This window comes from Orbicella franksi, chromosome 9, assembly GCF_964199315.1.
Source record: "Orbicella franksi chromosome 9, jaOrbFran1.1, whole genome shotgun sequence".
Lineage (NCBI taxonomy): Eukaryota > Metazoa > Cnidaria > Anthozoa > Scleractinia > Merulinidae > Orbicella > Orbicella franksi.
In genome coordinates this window covers 5,036,783-5,054,107 of record NC_138153.1, presented here as the reverse complement: position 1 = coordinate 5,054,107, position 17,325 = coordinate 5,036,783, and the positions used below count along the sequence as shown (strand labels likewise).

Below are 17,325 nucleotides of genomic sequence, written 5' to 3'. Positions count from 1 at the left end.
GCGAACACGGAAAGATAATTTTACAATGCTAAAAATAAAATGCTTATAGCCAGGCTTACAGGGATGTGTGCTAACGTAATTTGGCTTGAATGGCTTAGAGTAAGATTTTGAGTTACTGAAATTTTGATGTTGTAAATGGAAGTTATTTCTGAGCTGAGACAGGGAGTTAGACAAGTAAAATTTTCCGAAAATTTCCGAATATTTACGAAGATTTTCGTGTCATTCCTCCGCATCCGACATGTCATGCGAAAAGTACAAGGACTCATGAGTCATCAAAACGAGTCAGCGCAAACATGGTGGAATCAAGTTGACCCATAGCGGCCTTTCGGCACCGAATTTTTATCAAGAGGTTTACGTTTACCGCAGACAGGATGACACTGATATCATGCCTTATCAAACTGTTATTGGTTGTTTTCTTGACGAGTGGAATTTCCAAGACGGGTCGCGGTCAAACGAGCACTGGTAAGCCGCAAAGCTCTGTTCCTGTTTGCAGTCTTGAACAGCTCGGCCAGTTTTGGTCGAGTTTACTAGTAAGCTTAAATATCATGTGCAGTGACTGAAAAGACCCTTTTTTAATCCATCGACCGAAGCTGCTAATTCGCGTATTTAAGTGAGTAATGGCTGTTTATGTGTGCTTGAAGATGACTGTATACATGCAAGCTTCAGACCATCTCAGATTGTAACGGGATCTCTCTAGCAACATTAACTTGCTATGAAGGAATTTTGATGTTAATTGTCTTTAGTTTCACTTTTCTTACCTTCGGCTTTTCTGTTTTTTATGTGTCAAAATAGCTGTTGAGACAGCATTTGATTCGCAAAAGAAACTTCTATTTACATTAGAGTGTAAAGATGTACCGCCGCCAGCCTTACATGTAGAATTTTAATTGGACAGATGACTTTTCTGCCACACAAACTTGTTTAGCCGTGTTTATAGAAAGCTTTAGGTTTGAATCATCTTAAGCCTAAATCCTAAATCCTATATTTCTAACATAGTAATATAGAGCATAAGTACTAAGGGAAAAACAAATTGCTTACAGCTTTTTTATGAAATCTCTAGAGATTCCTTTTGTACCAGAATAAGCTTATTGTTCACAGAGTCATTTGCATTTCATGAATTGCTAAGGAAACTTAAGCTTATTGTAATTTGCATAATTACAGCAATCTTTGTTTCCCTTGCAGATAACTTTGTTTATTTTTTCCTCTTGTTATTTCATGTCAAGCTGGGAAATTTAAATAATGTAGGGGGCAGACATTTCAGGGCATAATATTAATTGCGATTGCAAATTGCAGATACAAAAAGAGGCTTGTTAGTATTCTGGGCTTGGTTTTTCCTGATGTTGTTAATAAATAATTAAACATGTTAGGCTGACTAAAGGTTGTAAACTGGATGTATTTAACTTTGTCTCTGCTGCATGGGTATAAAACTGTTATTTGCCAGTGGAAGGACCATTTCAAGAAAAACGTTGCCGAGGTCAATTCTGAGGGACAAATTTTTCTTGATGTGGACCAACCTAAGTCAGCAAATGCCAAACCTAATAGCAAAAGATTTTGAAATTGGAAAAATATGTTGAGTTAAGCCATTTAAATGGCGGCATTAAGTTAAATAAAGTATTGTATCATATGGTATTGCAAGAGCAAGGAAAACAGTTTTTTTTTGCGCTGATAGCTTTCATTACTGAATCGATGTCTTTGTACTGCTGAGTTGTGGTTTTTTTTTTTCATTTTACATAGCCTACACAGATTAACGTGAACCAAAACCTAAAGTTTCTAACAAGAGTATATATGTGTTCCGTAACCCAGGCTCCGTATCATGAAAAAGTACCTGGCATAATATTAAGCCAATTAAGGATTCAGAATTCTGGACCCGTGAGATGTTTAAGGAAAAAAATAATAACAATATACACTATGAATTAATTTAAAAGGCTAACTACTATTTTGACATTTGTAATGTCAACAGCTATTATATATTAACATTTTGCATTGTTGTGATGTGAATAGAAAACATCACAACATCACGACATTCAGTGTCAATAATAATGCACACATATGGTTTTAGAGTGATTTTACTGAACCCGTGAAACAGAAACTACTTGTTAGTGTGTAGTACTTTCTGCTAACTAGTATTAGTGCATGGTATACAAAGACAAAGACTAGAAAACAAAAGAATTACTAACTGTAGGGGGATAGTAGGAACTAATACAAAGTTGTGGCATGTACAATTCCACTATCTATTTCACGGGTTAAGTAAAACCACTCTATTGACCAAGCATGAGTCAAGATGACTGGACATTAGCCAAGTTCTTTTTTGCATGTTTATGGACTGAGATGGAATCAAGCCTGTAATCATGCAAAATGCAAAATACATGCAATATTTTTTCTGCTTGGACCAGCCACTTAGCTCGATTAGCCTTAGCTATTTCTAAGTGGCTGTGCTCTGTTTTTCATTGTTATTTTTTCACATTGCGTGTTTTTTGTTTTTATTGTAAAATTTTTCTGGGCACGAAATAAAGATTGTTGTTGTTGTTGTAAAAACAGAATGAGGACAACATCAAGCCATGTTGCCCAAACAAGCTTTGTCAAAAGGGGATTTATTATATGGAAAAAGAACACTATTTTCTTGCGGGGCACAACTGATGATTCTAGCGACAGCTCGCTTGCTCAGGTAACCAATCACAATGCTGGATTTGGTTCATCTCTCCTGCTGGCAGAGCTAGCTATATAATAAAGAATTACATTTATACTATGCTAATAATTTACTCAATAACAGCAAATTTTGATTATTTCTTTCTTTTTCTTATATTATACAGTGTAAGTGAGTCATTTCTTGAATGTATGATTTCTGTTTTAGGTTTGGAAAATTTGACAGAAAGGGAAAAGTTGAACCTTGAAGCCATCACCAAAATACACTTTCACTTGGATGATGATAGGAATGGAAAGGTTGACTTGAGTGAATCAAATGAGGTGAGTGCTTAGAGCAAATCTTATGAGTAAGAAAGGGAACGCTGGGATAGAGCAATGTTCAGCTGAGAGTCTTGAAACCAAAATTAAAAAGTAATCTCTCTGAGCAATCTCAATGGGCAATCCATTGAACCAATGAAACTTCTAGCAAATATGGGTAGCTGATGCAAGTTGTAGGAAAATGTGCGACCGAGTCATGACTGTTTTAAAGCCAGTTGCTGAACTTAGTTATATAAAGCAAATGCAAATTACTTAAATTAACAATCAAGTGAAAACACTCTTTGACTTCACTATTTAAAGATATTATTTTGGTAAAGTTAATAACACATTTCATATAATTATATGATTCACCAAATGAACCAGTTCTATGTTGGAGAACTTGGATGAAAGACTATAAGTTTAAGTTCCATGTTGGTTTTTCTGGAGCGTGTTTTATTCCAGGTTCTGAGGGAGTATTTAGTCAACTGTCCCCTGGATAGGAATAAGGAAATATGGGTTATTGACCAAGCGTGAGGTCAAGATGGCTGGATATTGGCCAAGTTCTTTTTTGTGTGTTTATAGACAGTAAAGGTCCATAAACATGCAAAAAAGAATGAGGTCAATGTCCAACTATCTTGACCAAACAAGCTTGGTCAATAAAGGATCTATTACATTGATAAAGAAGACTTTCCTTTTGGGACACAACGGGAAATCCCAAATGGGCAAGATAGCACCATCTTGCCCATTCAGGTAGCCAATCACAGCACCGGATTGGTTCATCTTACCCACTCACGGAGCTAGCAAACTGATAGTAACAGATACAGTAATCACCCGCTATGTAAATCACTCACGAGTTGCTTTTTTAATTTCCAAGTATTCACTTATATGTCTACACCTGGGGGGAGAGTGGCAGGGCTGTGAGAGTGAGGTGCCTTACACAGGAAGACAACACAAAGACACTGTAGGCCAAGGCTCACAGCTGGATCTTTGATTCTTGATACTGCTACAACAATAACCATTAGGTTGCTGTATTGTCTCACAAATGCATGATCATCACATATACATGCAATGTAATAGGCCATTTCCAATTTACCTTGTGCCTCTGTTTCAAAACGAATCCTTTCATATGAAAATGAGTTTGATTTGCATGAAAATGAACCTGTAAGGGAAAGACATTTTCATATGAATGGTTTTGCGCTAGGACTTGTTTTTGACACAGAGACACCCAAAGCAATGTGGAAATTGCTTATTATTGGCTTCCTTCTTCCACCTTGGATAAACTTATTAATGTGAAAAGTACCGTTGTTGTAATTCTAAGATTCTTGATTTTTTTTTAAAATTCTGATCATTAGTTCATGCGAGATGAACTACAAGTTACTGATGAGGAACGACACTCACACTTCCATGGAAATGATGACTTGATCTCTGTGGATGAACTTTGGCAAAGCTGGATACAGAGTGATGGTCAGGATTAGCTTCAGTATTAATAAATAATAAGGAACTTTTAAAAGCGCAGTTGTTTTTGAGAGGCAGATGTAAAGCTGAAGTCGTACAATTATTTTCTTTTCTTTGGCCTGTATTAATTAATGACCTTTTGTTAAAAATTTCAGCTTGTAAATAAGATTATGCTAATAAAAACAAGAGCTATTCAATAAAAATTTTGGTGGGGGAAGAGTCAATGAGAAATGCATCAGAAACAAGACCATAAACTTCAAACTGACATCTGTGCTTAAAAACAACTGTACTTACTGTAAGCTCTTTATTATACTGAAGCATTCTTGTAATAGTAACTGTAATTGCATTCATTTGGCTTTCCAATTATAATTCTCTAAATACATTTGTTGCAAACTGCAAACCATGTTTCTTGCCTTGGAATGTGACACTGTCCTGTGAAGCCCTGATTTTCCAACCATAATCATCATTATATGTTCAAGGCCTGGTTCACACTAGTGACATAATGACAAAACAACAGCAAGGTCTTGTAAAGGAAAAAAACACTTCACATTGTTTTTTTTTTACGTCACAGTTGTTAACAAGACAACATTATAGCAACATAGTGGGAATATAAAATAATGTTTTAAGACTAACAATGACAGGAGAAAACTGAACTCTTCTCTATGTTGTTGCATGCTTGTCCTTGTTGTCTAGTTGTTGTTATGTTGCTAGTGTGAACCAGGTTTAATATTATGCATTAAATTACTTACTTAGTACATTTTGTGTTATTATAATTACAGTTCACAAATGGACCAATGCAGAAGTCATTGACTGGCTAACAAATTCTGTTCGTCTTCCACAATATGCTGACATCTTCAGTACTGCAGGAATCAATGGATCAGTTATACCACGGTAATGGACATAAAAATAATTAAAATTATTATAATTACTATACTTAAAAATGCATAGCCACGTCACAGTAGGAATAATGTCCCACGTCGTTTGTGTGCTGCTACATTAAAATATTGATGTGCAAGTGCAAATGAAAATTATAAGAACAGAAGAAGTCACCTTTGTTTCTTTGTTGATCTTTGCACATAATCTTGCACCAACCTTTCTTCATTTCTTCACTTGCCCATCAGGCAAGTGAGGGACAGAACCCACAAGCCCCTTCTGGAAAATCTACTAGTCCTGGACTCTTGAACAGGACTTTTTTTGCACATTGTTTAAATAATTTATAGATCAAGTGTCCACCACCGTCCAGTAAATTGTTTATGTTTGGAGTTCTGTAAACTTCAGTTTGTTCTTTAGTAAATAAAAATGCTGACAATTTTGAGCAATTTTGTAAATTATTTTTTGTTGAACTTCTTTGCGGTATGTGTCCAGTACCTTCATTGTAGCAAACACAACAGCAATATTATGTTTAATGTAAAGTAAATCTTAACCACTTATATTTATGCAGTTTCTAGGACAAAAAATAATAGAAATAGTTATGCTACATTAAGAATGGAAATAGCAGCATACAGCAAGGGAAATACCAGAAGAAAAGGATAAAAACGATATTTACAGTGTACCTGATGATTAAGATACACGTACAAGGCAAAAAACAGAGGAACCAGGAACCGAGCATCGCTTGGACTAAATGTGAACAAACTTTCCCTAGATTTACATCTAACATGCAAAATGCAAACTATATAGTAGACTCAATAAGAAGTTCACTACCAACAAGTGATAATTAGTAGGTTCCACATACATGGTCATATTTAAATTGAAAGACATCTTTCTTGTTTAGGACTTATTGTTTTTTGTTCTAGTTCAGCAGTTATTGTTTTCCTACATTGATAATACTCTGAAAGGATGTCATTATGTCACAGTTTTTCTCTGTATAAATTAATACACACTGAATTACATGATGTACATTTAGATTTTAGTGTTAAAGATTATGTTGTGGCTGACCTTGTATCTAGTGCTGATGCTAATTAAATGTTAATGGTGTTTGAATTTATAACTTACAGGCTTTCTTTAATTTAGGCATACCATATTGCAACTTATTCAAAGGATATGATATGGATCACTTAGGATTTTTGTTCTAGAATATTTCTTTAAAATTGTTCTCTGCCACAGTTATGAATAGAAAATCACAGTCAGTGGCATTTTCAGTTTTTGTTTTGCTTTCAAAACAAAATAATAAAAGCTACAACTGAAGTTAGGAGAAATTTTAAGATAGATCAGATAAAACAACAGGGTAAAATGTTGAGGATAGGAGGTAAATGTTCATGTTAAAGTTACTGACAAAGATACTGTAACTTTGCAAATAAGAGACCTTAAATACATTTTGTCTGACAATGTCAGCCATTTTTGTGTATTAGCTCTTTGTACACCAACCAACATAGCAGCCAAAACAAGTGCACAACAGAAATATGATGTTCTTTGTACATGTATGTTCAGTTTCACATTTGGAGGCCTAACTGTGTATTGATTCAAAAGAGTGAGATTACAGGGTTTTGTTCCATCCAGGGAACATCCTCAGTCAAATCATTGTATTTTTTAAAGCATTAGGTTGTCAAAATTTCCTTGAGCTTTGTTACTTTTTATATTACATACTGATGTTAAAAAAACTGCTTTACAGAGTTAAAGTTCAAATTTTGTTATTTTGATGGCATAAACAAAATTATAGGTGCACAGTAAAATTTGTAACCTTATTGATACTTCTTACGGCTGTGGTATAGTATTAGTTAAAAAGCTGTTTAAATTTTCAATGATTTATTGCACATCAAGTTTGAGGTACCATAGTTTGTTATAAGCTTCTTTAAATAAATCATTAGCTGGAAGCTTCATCTGGAATTCCGTGAATTTCAAAAATGCTGTGAATATGGGTATATGGAATGAGTACACTCAGTGTTACATTAATGAATGCAAAGAGCATAGCACAGCTTATGATGAAATCAACAATCAACAGGTGGTTTGTTATAAATGTGGTTAAATTTTCAATTGTCAATACATTTTGTTACTGTGATCCTGTTATGAGAAACCTTGGATTAGTCTACAAAATGGCATCTTCCCATATTGAATCATTTTCTTTCATTTTTTAAGAGTTTTCCTGAAAGGACTGACTCAAACTTTTGAAGGATCTTTATCAAAAAAAGAAATGAGTGCATACTTTTGTGCTAATTTTTGTAGTGGACAGTTGCTGTATTTATGCATTGATGTTGCAATAAAAGTACAAAGTCACACTTATAAGGTGTAGCTGTGTTCCATATTTGGGTTAAGTTTGGCTTCTGTTGTACTATAAATTAAGTGAAGCTGACTAACTTCTCATTTTGTGATGTGCAGACTGGCAGTAGAGGAGAATGGTTTACTGCAGAATGAACTGGGAATAAAGGATCCAAAACATCGCAAGAAGATCGGCTTACGTGCCATGGATATTGTTCTTTTTGGACCACCATTTGGTAGGTGCACTTAAATCTGTATTTTGCTTTCTACAGAGTTCACAATTGTAAGCAACATGCTTTAAAATTTGGAGTTTGATCTCCCATAAATTGATCATGGCTATTGCCTTTTTGAATCTTAAGATATTCTGCTGTGGAAAGTAATCATTTTAAATACTTTGTGGAAAGGTTTTCATCGTCAAGATTATCAAAGCCATTAGATAGAAGGCGGCTAAAGGGTGGGGTTATAATTTTCTTTAAATAGATCTGTGCAGCGTTTTTTGTGTTGTTTAATAACTTAGAGCAGTTTCTAAGCATAATTGTTTTCTTTCTTATTTTCTGGTAAATATTTTCAGGCAGATCTTTTTTTTCTGTTTTGGTTTATGTATGTACAGTACATGTAATTTGTTGCAACATTTTTCTTTTCAATTCTGGAGATGGGCCAATTTCATTCAGGAATTCTGCAGGTGGCAGTTTAAAAAAGAGACTCAGTGGTAATGATACACTGTATGTAACTTTGAAAAAGATCTGTACACAGTGCTATTGGAAACGATTTGTGAATTCAAACAAAATGATAAAATGATTTACATGTACTTGTAACAAATGTAAGACAGAAAGATGTTGCTCACTCTTTAGTGGTCACACATGTTAACCAGTGGCAAATACATGTAAGTGATGAAACAAGTCCCTCCAGCAGTTATTTGAGTTCTAAAATTAATGGAATGATTTAAGCTAAGCAATGGCTAAACATATGCCGGAAAAATATTGAGTTGAATTTAAAGCCTGTTTGATAAACACATACACTGCTCAAATAAACTGCAGGAGTCAAGGAAATGCAGGGTCCAAGTTAATACTAGGGACATTAATAAGAAAACAGTTTAACAGTACAATCCTCAGCTCTGTTCTTGTGATTGACACTTGCGTTTCACTGTGCCTGTCTTCACCCTGAATGGTACTAATAAATATTGCTGGGAAACTTATCAAAATGCCATGTTAACCTGTGACTGACTATTGCCTCCCATAAAGGGGGTCGTAGCAATACTAGTCCCCATTTGCCTTGTGCCACCGACTGATTCCCTAGGATTGAAACAGACTTTACCTTTTTATGTGGGATTAATGACATGTACAAATGAAGTCTGTTACACATAATTCCTCAGTTTCAGGGCACAGTCTACTGAAGGATGTCGTTGTAGCATTCTCTGTGCTGGTTGCTACGGTTGGTTGCTGGATGGCTGTATTACAGAAACGTAAAGCCAAAGAACAGATGGAACGCATGATGAAAGACATGAAAATACTGCAACAGGCTGAGGATGGTCTTCAGGAGTTACAGACAAGGTAATGCTTTTTGAAACCCCTTCAGGAAGTAGAGGTGCACTAGTCCAATGGTTGGCATACTGGCCTCTGGATGGAACATTCTGGGTTCTTCAAGCTCTGGCCAGGGTCATTGTGTTGTGTTCTTGGGCAGGACACTTAAATTTAATTAATACTCTCACAGTGCCTCTTTCCACCATTGAATTTAATGCTGGGGGTAACCCTTCTGTGGACTAGCATCTCATCCAGGGGGTAGACATACCCCTAGTCACTTAATTGTACAGAAACCATGACAAGCTCTGGCTGTGTAGTCCATTTGGCCTGAGGCAGACTTTATCTTGCTGAGTAGAAATCGCCACTGAATAAAATACCCCACCTCTACATTCTGTTCCGGACCTACAGTTATCAAGCCTTTGATCTTGAATAAGATAGCTGGTAGTAAATAACTGAAAAAGCATATCCATGGGAAAATGGTTCCCTTTTGAGAAAGCAGGGGGTTAGAGGTAGTTAACCTGATTTGAAATAGAGAGGTTCAACAGTATGTCTGGTACCAGATGAGGTAATAACAAATTATCTAACTTGTATTCACACAACATAACAACCATGGAAGGGAGTTTCATGTCAAAGTTTAGAAACCTTATCTATTCAGTAATCCTTTACGACTGAAGTACCACACCCAGCAACAATAATGAGTATTAATGTGTCTGTGTGATGCTTTTTCAGGTTGGCTAAAGCTGAAGATGATCATCAAATAGCTATTGCAGAGAAACTTGATTTGGAAGCAAGGCTTAATGAAGAGATACAGATATCAAAGGTATTTTTTATTAAAAGCCAACTTGCTTATTGCATGTATTCATACAAACCAAGAAATGTTCTTGAATGTTCTGCAAAGACTTGATGATATTATTCTATTCTAAACTGATCTGATAAATCTGAATCCTGAGGCAAGGCTCAAAATAATGGCTGATCAACAGACAATGTCCATCCGAAATGGTGACTTGATCAGCCAAAAACTTGACTGGTATTAAATGTAATATTCTATTCTTGGCTGATTGAGAGTGTTACTAGCAGAAGAATATCCTCTCACAGAATACAAATTTTATTGTTCAGGCTCAAAGTTTTTGTCCAACACTCATTTTGAGCCCTTTCATGTGAGGCCAAATTAAGTTTAATTCCCCCCTAAATCCGTATAGTTTAAGCTACAAATACTAACAGTCAAATGTCACACCTGGTATTTTCCTGTTATTTTGTTTATCTTCTTACATTAGTACCAAAACAGAGGCAAGGCATTTTGATGAAGCGAAAAGGGTGAAAAATGTCAGTGGTGAAGCTAGGGAAATGATAAAAAATGTCGTGGACCCAGTTTTTGTTTTTATGCAAATTTGTTCCCGTAGACCAAAAATCAAATCAAAGTGAAATCGAGATTTGCAATCTGACTTCATTTAACAGAATGAAGCCCAGCTGTTCTCTGAAAATCGCACAGGGACAGAAGAACAAATGCAAAAGCTGAAGCTTGCAGAAGAGGAGTTGGCACAGGTATGTCATTAGGAGAGTTAGGTTTGTCTTTCAGAGTCAAAGATGACCATGACCTCAGTTGCTGGATGACCGGGTACGTGTACCAATCTGGGCATGGAATCCTCTCCCACAGGTTGGGCACGTGGGAGGGCATGACAAAGTTGCGCTAGACATATCTACAAACAAGAAGTAGTCAGAGCATTTCCAAAAGACTACTGATTAAAGGATAAAATCTTTTCAGTCTTGGGGATAAGAAGAATTGAGATGGCTTATTGGTTTAGGTGCCTTAACTCTGATCTGTGTCTGTGGTGTGTGGAGACTAGGAATGTTGCTTCTCTTCATGGATGAGAGAAGAGATGCTAGTCCATTGCTGTTTACCCCCAGAGCATTTTAATTTGCAGTCTCCCCTAAACATTTGCTAGTACCAGTATATACCCATGTGTGGAGATCGTAATTTATCTTGAGTAAGGTGTCTAAATGCTCATATATGGAAATGTCAATGACCCTTGGGTCTCCCATCCCCTTCCCCCTAAAAAAGCAAAATGTAACACAAAGTACTGGAGACAATATTAACACTTTTTCTGGTGACACTGCTTTAGGTTCGCCGAGCATTAAGGAAGGCTGAAAAAGAGCTTGAGTACCAGTCATGGAAGGCACCATCAGTTCTCAAACAATGGCTTCAGATGACATTTGATAAAGAAACTAAGCACTTTCATCATAAAAGAGCTGTCGCTTTAAAACAAATGAAGGAAGCAAAAGAAGCGGTATGTTTTGATCCTGTGTCCTCATATACGGACTAGTCAGATGCTTTACTGCATGCAGTCAATTTTCTTATGTTCAAGTCTCCCTCTGAGATTGTTTTGCAGTATTTGTAAATTATGGTCTGGAATATAATACGTTCAAAAAAATGTTGAAAATTATGTTTAACAGAAGCTGAATATGTTGAATTTTGTTCTCAATAAGGGACACAATAGCCTGTGTTACAGCAGCCCTCCCTGAAAGAAGAAATCGGAGTTTGTCTGTGTTTTACTGTTGATAATTGTTTTCAAGGCCGTGTGAAGTTTTATGTTTGTAAATTGTTGAACTCAGCACTTTGCCTAATATCGGTTGCACTGACATATATCTTGAGAGTTGGTCCACAATGGAAATTTGTTACATTGTGTGAGTGAGATTTAGATTTAGAACTTTAAAGTTAGATTAAAAGTCAGATTATTGAAGTTAATCAGCTTTTTATGGTGACAAGATTACTCTGAAGGTGGTTGTTCCGTTTCAAACATTCAAAGGTCATCAATTGTCGTGTAAAGATCATAATTATGCAGGAAGCAAGTTCCTTTGTTGTCTCTGCCTGCCATGTCAGCTCAGTGTTCGTAGCCTTCTTTATGATGTACTTGTGTAGGAGTTTCTGCAGCATCAATGTTACAGATAGTAACTTAATGTAGAGTTCTCTTTTGTTTCGTTGTAATTAGTGCGAGAGAATCAAGAAGAAAAGAACTAGCTTGATTGGATCTCTTCGCCTGGCTCATGATCTGTCCATTGACGAAGTTGATCAGAAGATTCTCGCTGCAAGGTACAGCTTTGATTCTTCTATAATCATCATCTGTTGTTTTCATGTTCTTTGATCAGGCGTCTGTACATGATCTACATGTACCTTGTGACTTCACATAGCAAGAACTGGTACATTGTTGTCCTGTTTGTCCCATGCTTAGGCTTTGAAAAGTCCTTTGAAAAGTCCTTGTATTTTCCTTAATTTGTGTTAAATAATTTCCATGAGCAGGCTAGAAAATTCTGTGAAGAAGGTAATACTACTGGTTTCCTCATTATTTAAAGAAGAAACTGGGATTCAGGGGAGCAGGGAGGTTGATAAAATCTTAAGGGCCCATTAACCGATCTTTTTGAGCTATTGCTAGGGAAAATTTAGTCTCATATAACCTCATCATTTTTAGTTGGTTCAGAGTTATTTCATGTGTTTTAACTTTTTCCTGATCAGTAACACTAGTGATGACGTCATCAGGCCACGCCCATGGTCATGAGACTAATACAGAAAAAATGCAAAGGCTCCCAGGCAAATTACTTTCCCGGGATTTTTTCATTGATTTAGTATTTTAATTTAAATCCTCATTACACTATGCATGGATTTTGTTTAATTTCTAAAAGGTCAGATTTTGAGAGCATTTCAAAATATTGAAAAATTCGTAATTTTCTGAAAAAAGCATGATTTCGAAAAAGGAATGCATAGCTATGTTGCCAACGTTGGCTTTAATCGAAATTCGTCGAAAAAGGCTGAATTTAATGAAAACTGCGTTTCCTTTAGCATTTAAAGAAACCGGAAGTGTGCCCGATATCTATTGGAAGTTACCCTATCAGCGCGTGCGCAATTTACACTATCAGTGCACTTCGGTAAGATCAAACAAAGCCACACAGAGTTCGTTTTTCTCTTTCTATTGCTCTTGTTTTTCTGTCTTTCTCTTATTTTGTCTTTGCTTGTACTTTTTTTACTTTGCATTTTGCGAAACACAAAGAAAAACGTCTAAAATGTGAGCGAATTTGCAAGTTTTTGAGTTGTTTTTATTTTCCGCCCTCAGGCTGACGTAAGTGACCGGAAGTGAAATTTCACCTCCTTAGCAACGCGCGCGAGCGCACGCATGAATCGGTTAATGGGCCCTTAAATAATGAGAGTTGTAATAACTAGAAAGAAAAAAAAAAACAGTCAGTAGAGAGCTTGAAAGCAGCTGGGCAAACCCACCAAAGTGAGTAGGTGGATGAGATAATTACCTCAATTTTTTGTCATATGTTATGTAATCCACATTTCAGATCAGACAACTTACTTCTAGTATTTTGTTTTTTGATAGATCGGGTCTTGCTGAAGTTACCAATGAGCTCGAGGAGAGGCAGCAAAGGTGGTCTCAAATAGAATCACTGTGTGGATTTCAGATTATGTCGCAGACGTCATTTGGTATTGGGAAAGACAATGGGACACGTTCTCGCTCTGGTTCTGCAATAGCACAAGCTCTTGTTAATGTTGCTAATGTGGCCGGAGTCAGCTCAGGAAGAAAGATCTCTTCCAGTGCAAGTCCTTGGAAAACAATTTCAGAAGTCAACACAGCAATAGAAAGCAAAGAAGATCTTCCTCCCACGTACTCCACTGCTACTGGCAATTTAGGTTTACTTAATGATCAAAACAAGCCTTCCACCCCCAAAAAAAACTCGGCTGGGCCAGAGTGTGATGATCTTTACAGTAGCAGTCAGGATATTACACCAGAAACAGAAGATGTGTCTTTTAATCAGAGTGATAGTCATCCAAGCCATCAGTTAGGAGCAGAGGCTATGAATGGTGCTACAAATGTAGTAGAATCAAAAACATCAGGCAAGCATCCAGAACAGTTAGTGCTATCTTCTGGACAGTTAGAAGAAGATGAACCTGCTGTGAATGGTGCCCAATCCGAGTCACCAACTGGGAAGTCAAAAAAAAGATTGAGCTGGTTTGGAAAGAGACAAGATTCTACCACCGAAAGTGAATCTTCTTCAGCACCTGAAAATGATGATGAAACCAAAAGAAAGGTCAAGTGGTTGTGGAGGTCAGCAGTTCGCAGGTCAAAGGCACAGAGAAACCCAGCAAACAAAAGAGAAGATGCACCAATTGCCACGTCGCTGGAAAAGTTAAAATCAGGATGAAACTCAACAGGAGATAGCTAGTGTTGGGTATGTACCTAATTTGACTACTTCTGTGCAGCGTGTGTTTGGCAGTGATCCTTTCTGCAAGCAGCTTGTTTTCTTGAAAACTTCTGCAGATTGTCTGCAATTGATGCAGTAGCAGCTTGTGGTTGTCTTGGCCAAGTGCTGTTGCAAACCCACTGGCCATGTTGGTATTGTAGAACTTTGTATCCTCCAAACAGAGTTGTTGAAAGATAGCAAGTACATTTGCTGTGCCTAGTTCCTTTTTGGGGAAGAGCTGGATCTACATTGAGGATGTAATAAAAAAATTTTCTGTGAAGGTGCAAGTTTCTCCAATTACATATAGGGTTTTAACTAGTGTATAAATAATTATTTTGTTTTAAAATGACATGAAAATAGAGAGGAAATTAGTTGCAAAATTTATACTTATTAACAAGGTGATACATTTTTACAAAGTACTATGTGTACAGTACAAAGGTTTATTTGTTGGTTAAGATATGTAATATATATAACATGGTTACATAGAATTTACTCCAAGGTATGTACAAATGTTTTAAAACCACCATTTCTCATATTGTGATTTTATTGGGACAAAGTTGATAGTTTTTTTGCAGATTCTCAGGTTTGTAAGTAAATAACATTCAGGTGTACAGGGCACTAAGTTTTTAAAATTGGAACTTTTTGTGTCATCCATACTGTCCGTATCTGTGGAAATATTGTCCCCTCATATCAATTACTTTATTCACAAGAGGTCCATTATTACTATACACATTTAGGCCCCTGATGAGAGGACTATCCTGTTGCAGTGTGCTCTAGAGATCTCCTTTTGAACTGCTTGGTAAATTTACAAAAGAAATGGAAATTTAGTTGAAGGAAGTCCTAAGTGAAGCTGCCATGTTCTTTGAATAAAGAATGATGCATAATGCAATCCTCAGGGGTGGAAAAGTGATACTGACACAGTTACATTTGATAGCCGTAGCAACTAAAGTAACATATTTTAATGGTATATTTAGAAAACAGTAAACACGGTGACTCACAAATTGTTTTGTTGTTCTGACTAGCATCAGCCCTTGTCAGGATCATGAGCAGAGATTGTGTATTTCATTGTCTGGGAATGTATTTTGTTTTTCAAACCATTAAACAATAGCTCACTTGGTTATTTGCAAGTGTTTATGGCAGAGTTAACTTATAAGAAGGAAGTGAAGTGAGCTAATGTTTGGTATTTTGGTATTTTATCCGTTTTCTTCTCACTATGAAGCAATCGAGGGGAAACCTCCATATTTTTCTGCAAGATTCTCTGATTTCAATCCTTAGAGGAAAAATAACTAAAATTTCTACTGGTTGTTTGCAAAGTTTGTCCTGTGTAGAGATTTCCTCTTGAGGAGAAGGAAGTTTCTATTCCACAGGGTATCATTCTTGTGCCCCAGTGGCTGAGATCTTTCTTTTAATCACAAAAAGATTCCATAATAGTTGTTATGCAAAGATGCATAACCCTCTTTGTGTTCAGTCAGTGTGGTTTTAACAAATTGAATAGAGTTTACGATAGTTTTCTTTTGTTGAATTTTTTCTTGTTTTATTTATTGATGGTGTACGCATTTTTGGTTGTTAAGAGGAAAAGCAATTGCAAATTTAAAAGTTGCCAGGGTAACTTAAGACTTCGTAGTGTCAGGACATTTTTTTAATTGGATCACAATGTCTTGGGAGGCTAAAATCAGAATTTTATTGTTGTTATACATAATTTGTTTTAAGGAAGAATCCACCAGAAGTTTGAGTAACAAGTGGACAAAAACTTTGTATCTAGATTATCTGCATCATATTGCAAACTTCTGTTCTCTCAAAAGAAATCATTTTTAACAACACCAAGTGCCAAAAACAAATTTTGAAGTTCATATATGAAACACTTGAAAGTACTGGTGAAATGACAATGATGATGAAATTGTACTTGCATTTGCACAATTTCTATGAACTTTGAAATTTATTTTCTTGAGTTCCTGTAGGAAATTGTTTTTGTGTTATTCCAGGCAATTATTTATAGCTTTAGGTTTTAGAAAATGCAAGAAGGATTTTAATTTACTCAACATTACTCTAGTACAAGATTTTTGTCCACTAAAAACTGAAATTATTTGATTTCCTATTGGATTTCGTCGTAATCATTTTGGTTCATGAGTTAAAGTAAGTTTGCAAGATTTTAGAAGAGTATTTTGAAACAAAACTCAGAAGAAAACTATAATTTATTAGCAAATTAATATATTTTATCAGTGGGAAAATTGGAGATCAAACCTAGAGTATTGAAAAGAACAGTACTGTAACTTAAAATTGAGGAGGTGGTAAAATGGGGAACCTAAGAGAGGCCTTTGGGTGGAAGAGAAGAAGGGAGGTGGACAGGGGGTGGGGTGGGGTGAGGGATAGGTCAGAAGGATGGAAATAGGTAGGCAGGGGGGTGGGACACAAAAAGGGAGGGAGATCAGGGCTTGTCTGTTGCTCATCGGACAAGTGAGAATGAAAAGCTACTTGCCCAGAAGGAAAATTTACTGGATGTCACTTTTTTGAGCCCTGGAAATGGGAAGGGGATCGCATTCATGCTAACAATCCATTCAGCTTGGGGTGTGCATTATTAATAAGAGCTGCTTTTGTTTTCTCTAGGGCATCTTGGTTTCAATAAAGTGGATTTTTATAAATCTTGTTCACTTGTTTCTTTGAACAACAAAAGTGATTGATCAGTAGGAACTTGAGAATAAAATTGACTGAGTGTTTAGTTGGTCAGGGACTCATCCTTTTCTACATGTTATCCTGATTGAACATACAACACAGTGGTGGCCACTCTGGAGTATGAGAATGGAAATGAAATAAAAAGTTCTACCCCCTGAAGTAATCTGTAAAGAACCCTCAAGTCCTATTCATGCAACACTGCATTTTTGGTACTAACTATGGACAGGTTAGACTGTACTTGTTCCAGAGTCACCAGTACCCAGAACTTTATACTCTAGCACCCTGTTGTTGAAAGCATGGGATACATGTAAACATAAAT

General features: G+C 36.2%; 1 protein-coding gene across 4 annotated transcripts; it reads left to right on the top strand.

The window, feature by feature from the left end:
- Positions 1 to 291: 291 nt before the first annotated feature.
- On the top strand, positions 292 to 15,596 carry LOC145497274 (stromal interaction molecule 1-like). 4 transcript variants are annotated; one of them, XM_081477099.1, is made up of 11 exons: positions 292 to 462; positions 2,849 to 2,961; positions 4,290 to 4,401; positions 5,172 to 5,283; positions 7,705 to 7,820; positions 8,957 to 9,134; positions 9,834 to 9,924; positions 10,560 to 10,646; positions 11,225 to 11,389; positions 12,092 to 12,192; positions 13,475 to 15,593. In XM_081477099.1, exons 1-11 carry the CDS (start codon positions 372 to 374, stop codon positions 14,295 to 14,297), a joined length of 1,989 nt encoding a protein of 662 aa, XP_081333225.1. In that variant the 5' UTR covers positions 292 to 371; the 3' UTR covers positions 14,298 to 15,593. The 4 variants fall into 4 exon arrangements, with proteins under 4 accessions (XP_081333225.1, XP_081333226.1, XP_081333227.1 ...); XM_081477100.1 differs by lacking the exon at positions 292 to 462 and adding an exon at positions 469 to 610 and having other exon boundaries at positions 13,475 to 15,590; XM_081477101.1 differs by lacking the exon at positions 292 to 462 and adding an exon at positions 653 to 2,662 and having other exon boundaries at positions 13,475 to 15,590.
- The last annotated feature ends 1,729 nt before the right edge of the window (positions 15,597 to 17,325 follow it).

Coding starts and splice junctions, on each gene's coding strand:
- LOC145497274 (XM_081477098.1), top strand. CDS start 2,743: ATGCTAATAATTTACTCAATAACAGCAAATTTTGATTATTTCTTTCTT. Junction 4,402..5,171: donor AAGCTGGATACAGAGTGATG/GTCAGGATTAGC, acceptor TTATAATTACAG/TTCACAAATGGACCAATGCA. Junction 9,925..10,559: donor AAGAGATACAGATATCAAAG/GTATTTTTTATT, acceptor TTCATTTAACAG/AATGAAGCCCAGCTGTTCTC.